This window comes from Streptopelia decaocto (assembly GCF_964273445.1).
Source record: "Streptopelia decaocto genome assembly, chromosome: 1".
NCBI classification, from domain to species: Eukaryota; Metazoa; Chordata; class Aves; order Columbiformes; family Columbidae; genus Streptopelia; species Streptopelia decaocto.
This window is the reverse complement of record NC_138663.1, coordinates 2,424,500-2,440,876: the sequence shown is the minus strand read 5'-3', so window position 1 is coordinate 2,440,876 and position 16,377 is coordinate 2,424,500. Positions and strand designations below refer to the sequence as shown.

At 46.2% G+C, this 16,377-nt stretch overlaps 1 protein-coding gene across 1 annotated transcript in view; it reads left to right on the top strand.

Annotated features, from left to right (window-relative positions):
* LRGUK (leucine rich repeats and guanylate kinase domain containing) overlaps nucleotides 1-8,550 on the top strand; it is a 58,748-nt gene extending 50,198 nt beyond the window's left edge. The window contains exons 18-20 of the mRNA XM_082075289.1: nucleotides 1,126-1,260; nucleotides 6,933-7,099; nucleotides 7,824-8,550. Coding sequence (XP_081931415.1) covers nucleotides 1,126-1,260; nucleotides 6,933-7,099; nucleotides 7,824-7,975 — 454 coding nt within the window. The 3' untranslated portion in view covers nucleotides 7,976-8,550. The remainder of the gene's footprint in view (nucleotides 1-1,125; nucleotides 1,261-6,932; nucleotides 7,100-7,823) is intronic.
* The last annotated feature ends 7,827 nt before the right edge of the window (nucleotides 8,551-16,377 follow it).

The window sequence follows — 16,377 nt, the reverse complement described above, 5'->3', positions numbered from 1 at the left end:
TAATAATAAAAAGAAGCTCAAGAAACGGAAATTTAAAGAAGAAGAGTAAAAAAACCTTGCTTGCAATGCAGAATGTATTGGGCTAGGGACTGATTTTGGAGGAGGAATGGGGAAAACTTCCTCACTAAAGCACCAGAGGACCCACAGCAGGGAAAAGTCCTGCAAGATGAGGAGGTGTGGAAACACAATTTGGGATTCCAGCCTCTCTGTTTCCCATGGGAAAATGGCAGTGGATTACTTGTTGCCTTAATAACCAGTGGGCGTGATGAAGAATTGAACATTTTGGAGTTTTTCTTACAAAGTGTAGCAATGAGTCTTCAGAAAAAGCTATTAACCCTCCTTAAAAACCTCACATTCAGGAGTTGCTACTGCAGTTACAAATGTTCTTGACGAGCTTCCTAGGGAGATAGAAGGTGGCACAGACCCAAGTTACGTAGGCTCATTGCCCTTAAAAAGAACCAGATTCCTTCAGAGCTCAGTCGAGGTGTGTTGGTGGGATGACTCTGCTACAAGGGGCAGATGTATGGAATCTTCCACGAGTTATCATTTTAAGTTCAGCATTTCATGGAGGACCTTCCGTGCTGCATCTCCTTGGTTCTAGCTCGGCATTGTAGTCTATAAATAAAGTGGTGTCAATACTGCAGTTACCAAGAACGCTTTTTTTTTCTTAGGTTTTCTGAATGGCAGCGAAGATGAAACTTCTCACCTTGTGAGGTGGGGTGGGATTAATCTCACCTGGTTTTGAGTGTCTCTAATAAAAATGGGTCTATCAGAATAAGTTGCCCTACTCTGCTCTGTCTCAGTGGAAGGTGGCTCATCCAGCCTCCTTTGGGTATCTCCTTAAGCTTGAGTTTATTCACACTGGAGCTGTGGCTGTTCATCTCTGTTTTCTATAAATAGAACAGGGGGTTGGACTAGATGACCCTTGATGGTCCCTTCCAACCCAAACCATTCTGTGATTCTATGGATTACTACCCCTAACTTCTTATTGCTGCTTCTCTCCCACTGGAGATAACATTCCCTTCCATCCAAACAGGTCCTGTGAACTCACTAAACACTGATGATACCATTGCAGTATATAAATGCATGTAACAAGCACTATATTTCCTTTTTGTGTCATTTTAGGGACCTGGCAGTCACTCCTGCACTGAGCAGCTCCCGTCAGCAATTACTGGAGCCAACAATAGACATTTCTCTGCTCTCAGATGGAAGGAACATCACCCAAGACCAGAGTTTCCCCCTGACTAACCCAGAGAGCCGGTGAGTTCGGTTTCTGAGACAGCAGCTCATCGCTGGGTGGAATGAAGGTTAATGCTGCAGTGTGCAAGATCTAAAACCATTTCCCAAGCTAATGCGGTTGTCTCATCTGTTACATCAACAGCCTTATTAAACATGTGTTGCTGCAGCATAAAACAAAGTGTTGTCATTCAGGGGAATGGTTTCATTTAGACACCATAATTCACGCAGAAAGGGAATTTCAAGAGGTTTCTATCAAGTGGATGTTTGAGGGGAAAAAGGTGCTGAAGAAAACTTGGTCTAGGTGTAGAAAAACAGACCGTGAGTGATAAATATGTTTTTTAAACAAATTTACAAATTCTGCTATCAGAACTAATTCTCTCTTTAGAGAATGACCATAGTTACTGTTGAATACCATTTCCAAGGCTCTGGGTGATATCATGATCTTCAAATTAATATCCATGATAAGAGCAGACCCCATGAGGATACTGCGCTCTGTAGTACATTTACCTCCTCTTATTATCTTCAGCCATTGCTGCTGTGCTTCGGATCTTGTCCAGCATCTCTGCTTGGGAGGGATGAACATCCTCATTTATTTGTACCACAACTAAACAGGGTCTGAGGTCTGGGAAGGAGACAACGCCAGCCTCCTTTAAAGCTTGTAGAGAGGTAGGACAGAAGAAGATTTGAAGAGACTACATCATCTTCAGCGTCAAAGTGAGCTCTATTTTCCTGACTTGTTCTGTGGGTCCATGTTACCTCTTAGAGGTGACTGTGACTCACTCTAAAAGTCTTGTTTCATAAATACATCTGCTGCCAACAAGCCTCCCTGCTGTTGTGGCAAGTGACATTGCGGCTTTTCTATGCAGTATCCTGGATATTTGTTATTTTTTTCCCCCCTCTTCTGGACATCTGTTGTAATCTCATGCCCAGATGGGATACGCAGCATGACCTAGTGAAGTATAACCTGCCAGATCCTCCATCCACGCTAGGAAATAGGTGTGTGCTTGTTGCCGCTCTCTGCTCACTCTTTGGAACCTACCGGAATGCTCGTCTGAAAGCTGCAGCTTAGAACGAGCCAAAGTCTGTGCCGTACGGCTGCTGGTAAACTTGAATTTGACAGTGGGTTCAACCCCACGTCCAGTATCTTGTTCTCATCCTTTCCTGCTGTATTTAAACATACCATACCATGTATTTTTCACATCTTTTAAAAATCACTGTTAAATGACCTCCTAAACACACATCAGGCAGCTTTTCACTTAAAGTCAGACTGATGACAAACGCTGAGCATCTTGATAAGATTTCAACCCGTTCCCTTTATTCCTCATGCATTAAACAGAATTCTTAGCTAAACTTACTGTTGAAAAAAAACCCCTCTGTGCTCCTTTTATATCCTGGAGAGACTGCCAGTTCCCTCTATGTGATGTACTACCTGCTGCTGTAATTACAAGCAGTTAATTAGCATGCTGTAAAAAGGTTAAAACCATAGGCCTCTGCAGATTCATTTGTCCCGAGTATTTGTGCCACGGCGGAGTTTGCTGAAGGGGAACAGAGCGAGCGTACGAGAGAAACCGAGTTTGTAAGAGGTTGCAGGGGGATTATGCATCATCTGTCCTTCCCAGTAAGAAGCAAGACCTATAACTCAAAATGAGTGTAAAGCTGTGATGAGTTGTAAAGGTCTTACCCTTCACATATGGGAATAAATATGTCTTTCCGCTCCGCCGCATTCGGGTGTTTTGACTTTCGCAGTGTTTTCATTTAGCGCTGTTAATAACACGGTGGAAAAAACAACCGCGAGGAGAGAGAAAAAGGAAAGAAGCAAACTGCTAATCTGATTCATTTTCTGGGCATGCATCGTGGCCCACGGCAAAATCGTATAGAGTCATGTTGTCAAATCTTTTTGCAAGGGTAATATGGAAAGTTGGGAAGGAATTTGCTTATAGGCGTGATTGATGGAAATGTTGTTGTGTAGGTAAATCTGAAATATGGGTGAGAAAAATCCCACTTTTCTGAAGTACTGGAGTGAAGCCTGTAGTGATTTTGTTTGAATGCTGTTTAATATTTTCTTCTTCTTTCTCTCCGATTTTATGCTTTCAACACTTGGAATGGAAGAAAGAGTAAACTAAAAAAAGCCATCAAGGGGTAAGAACATGAATGTATTGCCCTCCAGGCACAGCTAATGAAGGAAATACTGTTTTCCAAGATCAGAGACTGCAGATTAGTCTGAATCACAGAATCCCAGAATATCAGGGATTGGAAGGGACCTGGAAAGCTCATCCAGTGCAATCCCCCCATGGAGCAGGAACACCCAGATGAGGTTACACAGGAAGGTGTCCAGGCGGGTTGGAATGTCTGCAGAGAAGGAGACTCCACAACCCCCCTGGGCAGCCTGGGCCAGGCTCTGCCACCCTCACCGGGAACAAGTTTCTTCTCAAATTTAAGTGGAATCTCTTGTGTTCCAGTTTGAACCCATTACCCCTTGTCCTATCATTGGTTGTCACCCAGAAGAGCCTGGCTCCATCCTCCTGACACTCCCTCTTTCCATATTGATCCCCATGAATGAGTCCCCCCTCAGTGTCCTCTTGTCCAGCTCCAGAGCCCCAGCTCCCTCAGCCTTTCCTCACACGGGAGATGCTCCACTCCCTTCAGCATCTTTGTTGCCCTGCGCTGGACTCTCTCCAGCAGTTCCCTGTCCTGCTGGAACTGAGGGGCCCACTGAGTGAAATCACACTGGGCAACACTGTGTCCAGGTTCTAGTTTTTTTGCATTATTTCTCCAATCTATCAGTTTTAATTGAAGCTTGAGCTGTGGTGGAAACGGCATCATTATTCTTCAGGTCACTAAAACCTGTTGGACTCAAGTCCTGCAGTTGTTCTGCTACTTCAGGTCTACAGATAAAATAGATGATGCTGATTGCAAATTAAAGGGTTTGTTTGGACGTCTGCCCACCGACCCGCAGTTTTCACCAGGATACTTTCTAATTCCATCCATTGGCTTCTTTTTATTGCTCAGACCATAGTCTTCTCCTTGGAAGTAAACACAACAACCAAATCTTTCCTGATTTCACAAAGGAAAATGCCATGACATTTTCCAGGGATTATTATGTTTTTAATTCCTCTGCTGAAGGCTGAACTTCCCACACATGAAAGTGTGGTTTTCTTTTTCCTGAGATTCCATTTGTTTTCACTCCTAGATTTAAACAATTTATCATCCCCTTTGGTGACCAGCAGCCCTTCAGGGCAATATATCAATATATCTTACAACTGTACTTTAAAGGACTGCTACGGGCGATGATAAATTCTTTAGGTCTCACTTTTATGAGCAGCGGTGTTTGTAAGGCTATAGAAACAATCTGGTTACAGCAGAACAAGGAGAGGAGAAGAGAGGAGGAAGACTTGGAGTGTAGAAACTTGATTTCTTAACCTGTTATTATACCTTCATTATTTGCAAGTTGGAGGGTGGAGTCAGAACCTCACCTACCGGTGCATTTAACAAGGATCTGTCTCAAATATCTAATTGTACATCCCCACTCCTGCCAAACACAATCAAATAAAAAAGATCCATCAACTGAAAGATTATGACATCATGTGCAATGATAGATGTTAGGGTTTGACAGTCCAGTGCAACCATAGTCTGACTCTATAGCAATCCAATGCTTTACTCCTCAACTCTTTTCTAACATATTTTGTATTTCATGCACACAAAATCCATTTCTCTCATTACTCTATAGGGTAATACTGTTGGGTTTTTTTAAGCTTCCTATTTTTCATTTATTTTCCATGTAGCTGGCAGAGAAATTTTACTAGAGGGAAAACTTTAAAGTCAGGACACATGCCAATAATATAGTTCTCTTCACCTATAATAGTTCTTTTCTCTGTGCTGAGGCTGTCAGGGAAGGACTAACGATAGATTATCCAAACTCATTTGTATAGGTCACCTGGCAAAAACACAAGGGAGAGGTTGGTTCTCAGCTCCTCTGCCTCACTTCTCCCAAATACCATGGACATCTAGATGGCAGACACCTCATAAACTCTGCTTTTCCCTCTTGATTTTGGTGTTATTCTCATTGAGTAGTTTTACAAGAAGCTTCAATTGAATTGTTTCCTATGACACTTATACTAGAAAAGCCCCTTTACACCCTGCCAAGGGGTACATAAGTTATTTCCCACAGTTTTCCTTTAAGGAAGGGACAGCTGGGGAGAACAACAATGATTTTCGTTGAAGCCCTTAGGATGCTGGATTTCAACACAGTGCATTCATGTAGTTGCAGCTACAGATCCCCAGAGGGTTAATTCTAACTACACGATATCTATTTTGAGCCTTTATTTGTAGGCGAATGTGTGACTATGCTCTCTGAAGCAAAAGCAGAACTCGTCAGCCTTTTAGAAATTGGAGTAAATGTTGAAGAGTCCAAGCTGCTGTTTATACTGAGCCTGGCCTAACTCCTCCTAGTACTTTCTTATCCCTGCCACAGTTATGTCTGACGCATATTACAGGCAGCTAAAATGAGATTAGGACAAGGGTTAAACACTTGGGTAGAGCATTTAGTGTTTGTTGAGCATCCTTGGACGCAGTGACCTCAGAAGACGACACAAGCACTCAGTACATGACAGGATATAATATCAGGATATAATATTCCTTTACCTTGAAGACAATGGGAAAATTCTCATAGATTTCCACAGTGCATCTGGTGAGAAGATAATTACCTGTTTCTTGTGGGAGTACCACATTGTTTTATCTCATTATTCATTATCTCATTCTTCTTATTGTATGGATTTATGAAAACACCACTGAAATCCTTCCTTTCTATTCCCCAGAATAATCTAATCACAGTATTCTCACAAGCTAAAATGTTCCTTCCAAGAATTACAGAAGGAAATTCCTTTGGCCCTCACCATGGATAAGGTCAGGCTGGATAATCTTCAAACTTCCTCCCAGATTCATAAATCTGTGAATCAGTTTCTCTCACCCAGACCAGAACAGTCCCTTCTGTATGAAGGAAATGTCTTAAGCGTTGCTCCAGATATAGGTTTTGCATTAAATAAGTAGTTATTGATCTCTCCATATCAATCAAGGTCTTTTCCTTACTTTTCTTGAAGTAAATTGACAGTATATAGATGGAAACGGAAAGTCTTTATCAGAACAAGCTACAACATGGTTGTTATCACTGTCAGGGTCTCAGGCTTTGGCGTTGAGTAGATTTTCAGCAAGAGACTTACAGCTCAGAGATATCTTGGGTACTACTCACTAACAATGGCTACTCATGGGCTGTTTGTCACTTGGCTACTACAGCAACACTTCTTTTTAAGGCAATTCCTATTTTCTTTTACTCACCAAGAAACAACATCATCCACAGTGCTGAGCCACGGATTGGAAAACAAGGAGCTCTGAGTTCTGACCCCAGATCTGAAGCTGATCCACTGTGCGGAATGAACCTCTTTCTTGCACCTGTCTGTGTGATTGATTAATTAAATCAATAAATGAAAATCCAGAGAGGTAGAAGTTCTGTTGGCTAGTGCTAGAAGTTTTGAGAGAATTGTAATGTGTGAAAAAGCTTTGGGTAACTGATGAATACTGGGATTAATTTCTGACTTTTGCTTGAGTTGTGTGACTGCAACATCAGTAATGCTGTCAGACCTGGTGCATATGCTGGTTTTTATTGCTGTTTTAAAGCATGTATCATTTCCCCCTCTCAGCTGCAGAGAATCTGGTCCAGCCAGTGGACGATTTATAACCTCAGCTGGTGCATCTGCTGCTGGTGTGTCGGTTCGGACCCCTGTTCCTCGTGCTCGCATCACCGAAGAAGCCAAAGCTGAGCATCAGGATCCAAGACGAGCTGAAAACGGAGTGGACAGAGGGAAAGGTTTGAACCATATTCTAAAGGAAAAGTTTTACTCAGGCTGTGCTTATCTTTCTTACTGCGATTCGGAGGAGCAGCTGAGGGACCTGGGGGGCTCAGCTGGAGAACAGGAGCTGAGGGGAGACCTTCTGATCTCTGAACTGCCTGAAAGAACCTTGGAGCCAGGGGCGGTCGGGCTCTGCTCCCCAGGAACAAGCGCCAGGAGCAGAGGAAACGGCCTCAAGTTGCTCCAGGGGAGGTTGAGGTTGGATCTGGGGAACAATTTCTTCCCCAAAGGGCTGTGGGGCATTGGAACAGGCTGCCCAGGGCAGTGCTGGAGTCACCATCCCTGGAGGGTTGGACAGATGGAGATGAGGTTCTCAGGGACATGGGGCAGTGCCAGAGTTGGGTTAACAGTTGGACTTGATGATCTTGAAGGTCTTTTCCAACCACAATGATGCTATGATAGTAGCTTTACTTGGGTGACAGGGCAGCTTCTCCTTGCCACGACGTGGCAGAATCGTCACAGTGGGAATGCAACACACTCATGCAGCTTTCTCTCAATGAACTTTTGGGGAAATTAAAAGAGTTGAGTGCTTAGGCTTGAAGTTACTCTTCCACATGCGTGAGGCAGAACAGTCAAAAACTACTTGAAGTTATTACTCTTCCTCCACCCTCCAAAACACTGTGATTTCATCTGGAGATACACTTTGTGGTAAATCTGGACTTTTTGTTGAAATTCCTGCAGAGGTTGAACTCCCCAGTGATAATCTTCAGAGAAGACACAGCAAGTCCAAGACTGAAGCTTCTCTTGTGCCTCCGCTCATCAACCGGCCAGGCTCCCACTCCAGACCTGTCCTACCTCCCATCCCATCGGGGCGCATGACGACCAACCCTTGACGGCCACTACCGGCCAAGTCTTCATCTTGATTACGCTGAGTCTTTCTCTCTAACAAGAATACTGATTTTGATATATTTCCCTTCAACAGAGTCTGTCAAATATTATTTCTAAATCCATTTCTGATTAACTCTCCCCCAAAAAATGTTATTTATTTATAACTTTATTAAAAAGTAATTTCTGTACTTCCCAAAGCTAGAAATTATTTCCCCAGGCACTCTCAGCTGGGAAATGGCGTAGAACTTCTCCTAACAGCCACATGACCGTATCTTCCATTAATTTCTCTTCTTCCTCCCTCTCCTATATTATAAATTTAATTGATGTGTGGAAGCATCAGGGCCTCTGATAAGATTGTCTGTATTGCAATAGTAGTGAATTATTTTCAAGAGGGATTTTGTGAAATGCTCAAAGTTGGGAGTGAAAACTAGTTCCAAGTATTTTTTTTAATGAAATACGTTTTTTTGAAGGGATGGGATACAATTCTTTGATTTGCAAGTGTTTTTAAACTACCTAGTAAGGAGTCATCAGAAAAAAATGATTACAGTTATTGAGAACAAGCTGAACCTGTAAGTACGATGTGAAGATTTGTTTTTCTGTATGTGGAGCAGAGCTCTGAGAAGTAAATAAAACTCTTGAGTTAACGTTTGTCCCGATTAATTTTCATTACCATCTACTTACAGAACAGGTAGTGGGGCCCCTTTGCTTTTCGAATTACAGCGTCGGTCCTCGAAGGTCTTTGTGTGCACAGAAGAAATCACTTGTTGCCACCATGTGGAGTCACGTCCATGGAAGAGCTCTGGTTTATTTCATCGTGCATGCTTGGAATGTGGGTTTTCGTTGTTTAAACAGGATGAACTGAACGAAGCAACCCAGCTCGTGGTAAGTAATGGATTGATTCAGATAGCCTGACCTCGAATTCCTGTGAGGCCTGTAAAACAACTCAGCCTTTTATTAAGCACTTTCCATATTAGCAGCTGACTGTCCTCCCGCTGAAGAACAACAGCTCTTCCGAGGCACCGGCTTTTTTTCATTGATTTTTGGCAGAAGGAAAAGCAAGGCTGATCTGCAACCTGAGTTCAGGAGGAGTTCATGGAGTGAATGGTTTGCGGTTCAGGGATTGGTCCCAGTGGTGTTTTCCAGCTTTCCCCATGCAAGAATCGGAGCTGGATGGGACAACCCTGGCATCTCCATGGGTGTTTGTGCTGGAAGTCACGGGTCTGATCACACAGGAAAATTGTAGCGTGAGGGCATTTCTGCTTCTAGTCACTGACTGAGCTACTGCTAAACCCAGAGGCTCTAAATCCACTTTGCTGCTGTGATTCACTCAAGCTTACAAGCAAAACCGGAGTGTTTATGTGGTGCTGAGGCAGATCTGCTGCTTCCCAAACCCACGCTAGACCCTTCCCATCTCACCATGTGGCTCCACATAGACACAGAATCATAGAATCACAGGATGGTTCGGGTTGGAAGGACCTTAAAGTTCATCCAGTTCCCTCTGCCATGAGCAGGGACATCTTCACCAGCTCAGGTTGGGCAGATTGAGGTGGGGTTGAAGTTGGGTCAAGGAGGTTGAAGAGGTTGAGGTGTGAGTGGGGGAGGTTGAGTTGAAGTGGTTGAGGTTGGCTTTGTAGAATCTTGGAAGGGTTTGGGTCAGAAGGGACCTTCAAAGCTCCCCCGGTGCCCCCCCTGCCATGAGCAGGGACATCTTCACCAGCTCAGGGTGCTCAGAGCCCCGTCCAGCCTGGCCTGGGATGTCTCAGGGATGGTTCATCCACCACCTCTCTGGCCAACCTGGGCCAGGCTCTCACCACCCTCATTGTAAGAAATTTCTTCCTCACGTGTAGCTGAAGCTGCAATTTCACCCTTAGTGAGGTTTTTTTTTGCCAAAGCAGAGTGAGGTGGGTGCCCAACTGCCACTGCATAACTACCGAAGCTCCAAGTTTCTTCAGCAAATCTCACGTGGCTCTTCACGGCCGCTTTTCCTCTGTAAATACCTTCACAGAAGTCAACCTGGCTGTCACAGTTGATTGACACGGATGCCGATGAGTGTAACAGTTCTTGCTGTTTTACAGCTGATGGTAGTTTTGCCAGTGGTGCAATTAATGAATACGCACAACGTGACTCGTGGTTCATACACAGCAAGACCAGGGTGATCACAGCTCCTTGCTTAAATAGGGAAGGTAATACAGTACAGGTAGTGCAGATAAGCCAATTTTCTCCTGGACAAAACACCTGTTTAGGCTTTTGCGTTGCAGTCGGGGTACATACATACATCTGGTGATATCCCCAGTCACATCAGTGTCATTTTCTTTTTGCTTCCATTCCTACCCGGTTCTCCAAGCCAAAACCATTTCCACAATCAGCCCCAGCTCTGCACTCATCCCTTGGATCAGTGTAAACCAGAACAAACCACGACAAGTTCTGCCTGAATCGTGCTGATTTGCCTCTGCTTGAAGTCTGCAATCCTGCAAAAGCCCAGTTCATCCTAAGGAACGAGCACAGCGATTCAAACTACTCATATTTACAGGAACAGCCTTAAATATTTAGCTCCCCAGTGCAGAAATTGTGTCTTTATTTTGATTACACAGAGCTGGGCGTAAAGGTGGAGTATAAATCCGTTACTCTTATTTCCCAGTTGTAATCAGTTGTGCTTCTGTGATCTGAGTATTCGTTCGCTAACTTGCATTCGTATCAGACAATAATGTTGGAATGAATCTCCTATTTTGCAATCAGTTTGGGGGCCCCTGAGCTTTCAAATATATCCAAATGTGGCGTGTTGGGTGCAGTTACACACTTGGTCTTGGGAATAAGGACTTTGCGTAGAAGCAGGACGTGGGATTTGAAAAACACCAAGGAAAAGCTGAATTTGCTGAAGTCAATTCAGCAAAATACCCAGTTTCTTGCCTCCCTAAAGTTTGACTTCTACACACTCACTCTCTTCCCACTCCCAGCAGACCACAGATTCAATTACTCACCCAAGTCACGAGGTGCCCAAAACACCCGCCCTGCCCTTTGCCTCTTGCACCCCGAAGCACGGAACATCTGGCCAAGTCTCAGGGCAGAAATGCCATTGGATTGCGGAGACGCAATATTTACATTTCATTTAGCAGATTGTGAAGCTTTGCAGTTCGCCGGTTTTCGTTGAGAGCGTTTATTTTTGGCTGGAAGTACAGAACTTGTAACTCGGTGCCTATATATTTATAGACTGGCAGATAAAAGCAGGGCTGTTTCGGGGAACTCTGTTTTTATTGGCAGGAATTGTGTTTGGATTACAGCAGAGTAACACCTTGAGTTAGTCACAGTCAAACAAGTCTCCCAGTCTTTGAATTTTACAGAGGGGAGTATAACAAGCTGTTTAATTTCCCTTTTTGTAAAATTAAACATTCAACGTTCCATAAAATCAGTAACTGGGGTTGCTGCCTTGCGAATGCAAAGGGCTTTACCAGCTGGAGGATGCGGCCGCCCGCTTATTGCACGGGCTGTGTCGTGGCCCTGTGTTACACATCGGGAAATCAGAGAGAAATTCCACTGATTTGTGCTTTTTTTCACAGGAATCGGGTCAGTCCTGCGTCTCTGCTCGAATACCGGGGCTTTGAGGTGAAGCACAGAGACCGCACTGATGCACAAGGGTTTTGAAAAGTCACAGAATCCCAGAATGTCAGGGGTTGGAAGGGACCTGGAAAGCTCATCCAGTGCAATCCCCCCATGGAGCAGGAACACCCAGATGAGGTTACACAGGAAGGTGTCCAGGCGGGTTGGAATGTCTGCACAGAAGGAGACTCCACAACCTGCCTGGGCAGCCTGGGCCAGGCTCTGCCACCCTCACCAGGAAGAAGTTTCTTCTCAAATTTAAGTGGAACCTTTTGTGTTCCAGCTTGTACCCATTGCCCCTTGTCCTATCACTGGTTGTCACCGAGAAGAGCCTGGCTCCGTCCTCATGGCACTCACCCTTTAGATATCTGTAACCATGAATGAGGTCACCCCTCAGTCTCCTCTTGTCCAGCTCCAGAGCCCCAGCTCCCTCAGCCTTTCCTCACACAGGAGATGCTCCACTCCCTTCAGCATCTTTGTTGCCCTGCGCTGGACTCTCTCCAGCAGTTCCCTGTCCTGCTGGAACTGAGGGGCCACAACTGGACACAATATTCCAGGTGTGGTCTCCCCAGGGCAGAGCAGAGGGGCAGGAGAACCTCTCTGACCTACTGACCACCCCCTTCTAACCCACCCCAGGTACCATTGGCTTCCTGGCCACAAGGGCCCAGTGCTGGCTCATGGTCACCCTGCTGTCCCCAGGACCCCCAGGTCCCTTTCCCCTACATTGCTCTTTAATAGGTCACTTTTGATGTTTTTATATATATTTTTCAGCATGTTCTGCAAACAGAAGGGGAATAGTTGCCCGTATTGACCAAAGAGCCGTTTGCTTCTCTGCAGAGTGCGCACATCCATTTCTAAAGATACCTCCCCTAAGCACCACGTCACGGCCCAGCAGGGCCGGCTGCCCCTCCGCCTCTGCCTGCTCCCTCGGGAGCTTGTCTAATGGAATATGCTGCATAATACGCTGCTAATTTGGCAGCTGTCAAAATGAATTACAATATTTTTTTTAACAGCGTTGCTGCTCGGTGCGATTACACCAACTGCCCGTGTTTCTCTTGGCGTCCCCGACTCAAGGGAGAGATGGCGAAGGGCTTGAAGGAGCCTCGTTAGGTCGTTTGCTGGTCTCACCCCGCACTTCTACAGCATCACTTCAACAACCCCAGCCCTGCAAACTGCTTTGTGTCCCCCATCCATTTACCAGTTGTTATTTTCAGCTGTGTTTGGAGTCACAAACCTTCTCCCTGGGCCCTTCAGTTCCAGCAGGACAGGGAACTGCTGGAGAGAGTCCAGCACAGGGCAACAAAGATGCTGAAGGGAGTGGAGCATCTCCCGTGTGAGGAAAGGCTGAGGGAGCTGGGGCTCTGGAGCTGGACAAGAGGAGACTGAGGGGGGACCTCATGAATGTTTACAGATATCTAAAGGGGGAGTGTCAGGAGGATGGAGCCAGGCTCTTCTCGGTGACAACCAATGATAGGACAAGGGGTAATGGGTGCAAACTGGAACACAGGAGGTTCCACTTAAATTTGAGAAGAAACTTCTTCCCGGTGAGGGTGGCAGAGCCTGGCCCAGGCTGCCCAGGGAGGGTGTGGAGTCTCCTTCTCTGCAGACATTCCAACCCGCCTGGACACCTTCCTGTGTAACCTCATCTGGGTGTTCCTGCTCCATGGGGGGATGGGACTGGATGAGCTTTCCAGGGCCCTTCCAACCCCTGACATTCTGGGGTTCTCTGAGTCCCTGTGGCCCGTGGGGTTGGAGCTCGAGCAGGAGCCCCTGGGCTGCTCAGCACTGCAGAACCCACCATAGCTCTTGCACTAAATCTTGCTTCTTGAATGTACCCTTTTGGTAACCTGAACAAAGTATTTCAAGCTTCTGAGATATTTTTTCTCCCTCCTGTAAGGCGGAGGGAGAGGAACCCTTGTAGCAAAGGGTAAATTTAATTTTCCTAGGGGGAGGAGGCAGCTCCTACATTTTTATCATTCATGCTTTTCCCTGCTCATACCTCAGAGCAAGTAGAAGCATGAAGGTGTAAATCAATGTCCATCACAGAGACATGAAGGCTCCACAGTGAAAAATCCCTCATGTTGAGGTGCCTCCCAAGAGATCTCTGGGCACCCACATCTCCATTCCCCAGCTTTCCTGGCTGGTAACAGGCCCAGAGCGATTAGTCCCTGCCCGGAGCAGAGCTGGGCTGGCATCTGAAGTCCTCCAGCAGGAAGAGGATGGTTTTCCTTATGTCAGAGACTGTGGGATTCAAAAGGACTCACAGAACCACAGAATAACAGGTTGGAAGGGACCTCAGGGATCATCTGGTCCAACCTTTCTTGTCACAAGCCCAGTCTAGACAAGCTGGCCCAGCACCTGGTCCAGCCTAATCTTAAACATGGCCAGTGTTGGGGAATCCACCGCTTCCCTGGGGAGATGATTCCAATGGCTAATTGTTCTCATCAGGAAAAATTTTCTTCTTGTGTCCAATCAGAAAACTGAGTCTAGTGTGATGTTCCTTGCACTAATCCTTCCACTGGTCAACTCTGAGGACTCTGAAGGACCACGCTTCTCTCCCTGTATCTCATACGGCATTTAGTTGACTCCATCTTCTTCCAAGGCAGGGGCACGACGCAGCACCCCCCACCCCAAGCACCTGCGCTTTGTGTGGTTGCAACCCAGCTGACATGATCTAAGGCCGTCGGAAACACGGCTGTGTGGGTGCAAAGCTGCACAATCGACAGGACCCAATGGGCCACCGTGTCCTCCAGACTCTCGGGATGGAGATCTACCAACAAGCCTTGGTTGATGGGAGGAGGTTGGGGCATTTCTTCTTGTTCTCAAGGGTTGAAGCAGCCACTGGGGTCAGGAGGAATCATAGAACAGTTTGGGTTGGAGGGACCTTCAAAGGTCACCCGGTTCCCCCCCTGCCATGAGCAGGGACATCTTCACCAGCTCAGGTTGCTCAGAGCCCCATCCAGCCTGGCCTGGGATGTCTCCAGGGATGGTTCATCCACCACCTCTCTGGCCAACCTGGGCCAGGCTCTCACCACCCTCAGGGCCAACAGTTTCTTCCTCATGTCCAGCCTGAATCTCCCTCCTTTAGTTTAAAACCATCACCCCTTGTCCTATCACAACAGGCCCTTCCAAAAAGTCAGCCAGACTTGCTTGGTTTAGGTCCCTTTGCAATGCCCAGCAGTTCAAGTGTCACTCGCTGTCACCTCTGTGTCCTGCTTTGATCTGCTTTTTGCTCTCTGAAGAGGGAACCCCCCAGCCCAGGGGTTATTTCCACCACCCAGGGCCTTTCTGGTGGCCCAAAACAGGGTTGACCCCTCACCTTGGCACGTGTGACCACAGGTGTCTTCCCACCAGAGATGGTGTCACCTGCCTCTTCCCCAGCTGGTCCCCAGCAGCTCTTGCGTGGGAAACACGGACGGTTGGCTCTAACGATGCTCCTGCTTTGCCTCCTCCCTTTTTGGCTGAAAATGGGGAAATTATTGTCCCCTTGCCCCGTGCTGAGGTCCTTTGGTCAAGGAAGGGTCAGTGCATCCATCTTCCAGCTGCTCGAGGAGAGAAGGAGGGTGAAGGGTGAAAACCAGCTGGTTGTAGCTATGGAAGTGGGAAAACAACAATAAATACTAAAAATTTCCAGCAAATTTCGGAGAGTTCTCAAAGATGGATGGGTACCAGCAGAGACCTGCAAGCCTGGGCCACATTGGAGGCAAAAAACCCCAAAGGTTCTGTATCCTCTGAGCTCTTCCCCTCCCAAATTTCCCCCATCAATAAATCTCACCTTCTTGGGCTCCAGCTGCTGATTTACAATTGTTATAATGAAAGATACTGAAGAGAAACGAACTGTGTGGCTCCAAATGATTTACCTTCACCCCTTTCCTGCCCCTCTTGTTTAATTTAGTGGCAGGATCAAGTTTGTGACACCCTGGATGTGACAAGGATTTCATCGCGTTTCCCAAAGTAGTTCAAGGCTTTTCCTCTCGCTTGAATAGAAATATCCCGTTTCTCTCGGGGCTGCGACGTGCCAATGGGAGATTGAAAGCGTTAATAAACACCAGCCCAGATTTAATGAAAGGCAAAAAGATTCTGAGCAGAAATCTCCAAACTGATGAAAGCAGAACCCGGACAATGAGGATTTATTAAACAAACGGCTGTCAGGGTGATGTGTTAGATTAGAATTATATACACTTGCTAACTGCTGGAGAATTAAAGCTCTGAGATGGGGAAGGTTTAAAGGTGCCTTAAACATGATGGTCATGATTTTAATGGCGCGTTGTTGTTTTTGCAGTGGTGGAGATGTCACCGGGATCTGGAAATACAACAATAATCACTTGATTTCTTGCTATTTGTGTTTTAAACCAGGTCCTACGTGGGTCCTACGTGGGAAGCTGGACCACTCGGCTCCGCGTTCATGGTTAAGCATTGACAGCAAGGGCTTCACTCCCCGTTTCAGCCTTTCCTGGGATAACAGCACAAGCGAAGCGTCGCTCTGCACATCAGGGATGCGATTCCCAGAAACCGGGAGCCTAAAACCACTGGTAAGTCGGGCTTAGGGACCTCAAACCTTGATGGTTTCCTTGGTACCAACCGCTTCAAGCTCAAACTGCTGCCCTAAGCTGGGTCCCCCAAGTTTCTGGTTTAGCTGCACTCGCCTCGTCATCATCCATCAGCTGCCATGAACCAGGACACGTGGGATTGGAGGGAAAACAGCTTCTCTTTCCACCCTTCTCTCATATTAAAGGCAGGAGAAATTACGTCTTGATTTCAGAGCCCCGTTAGTTTTCCACTCACCATCACGAAAGGAGAAACAAGACCAACC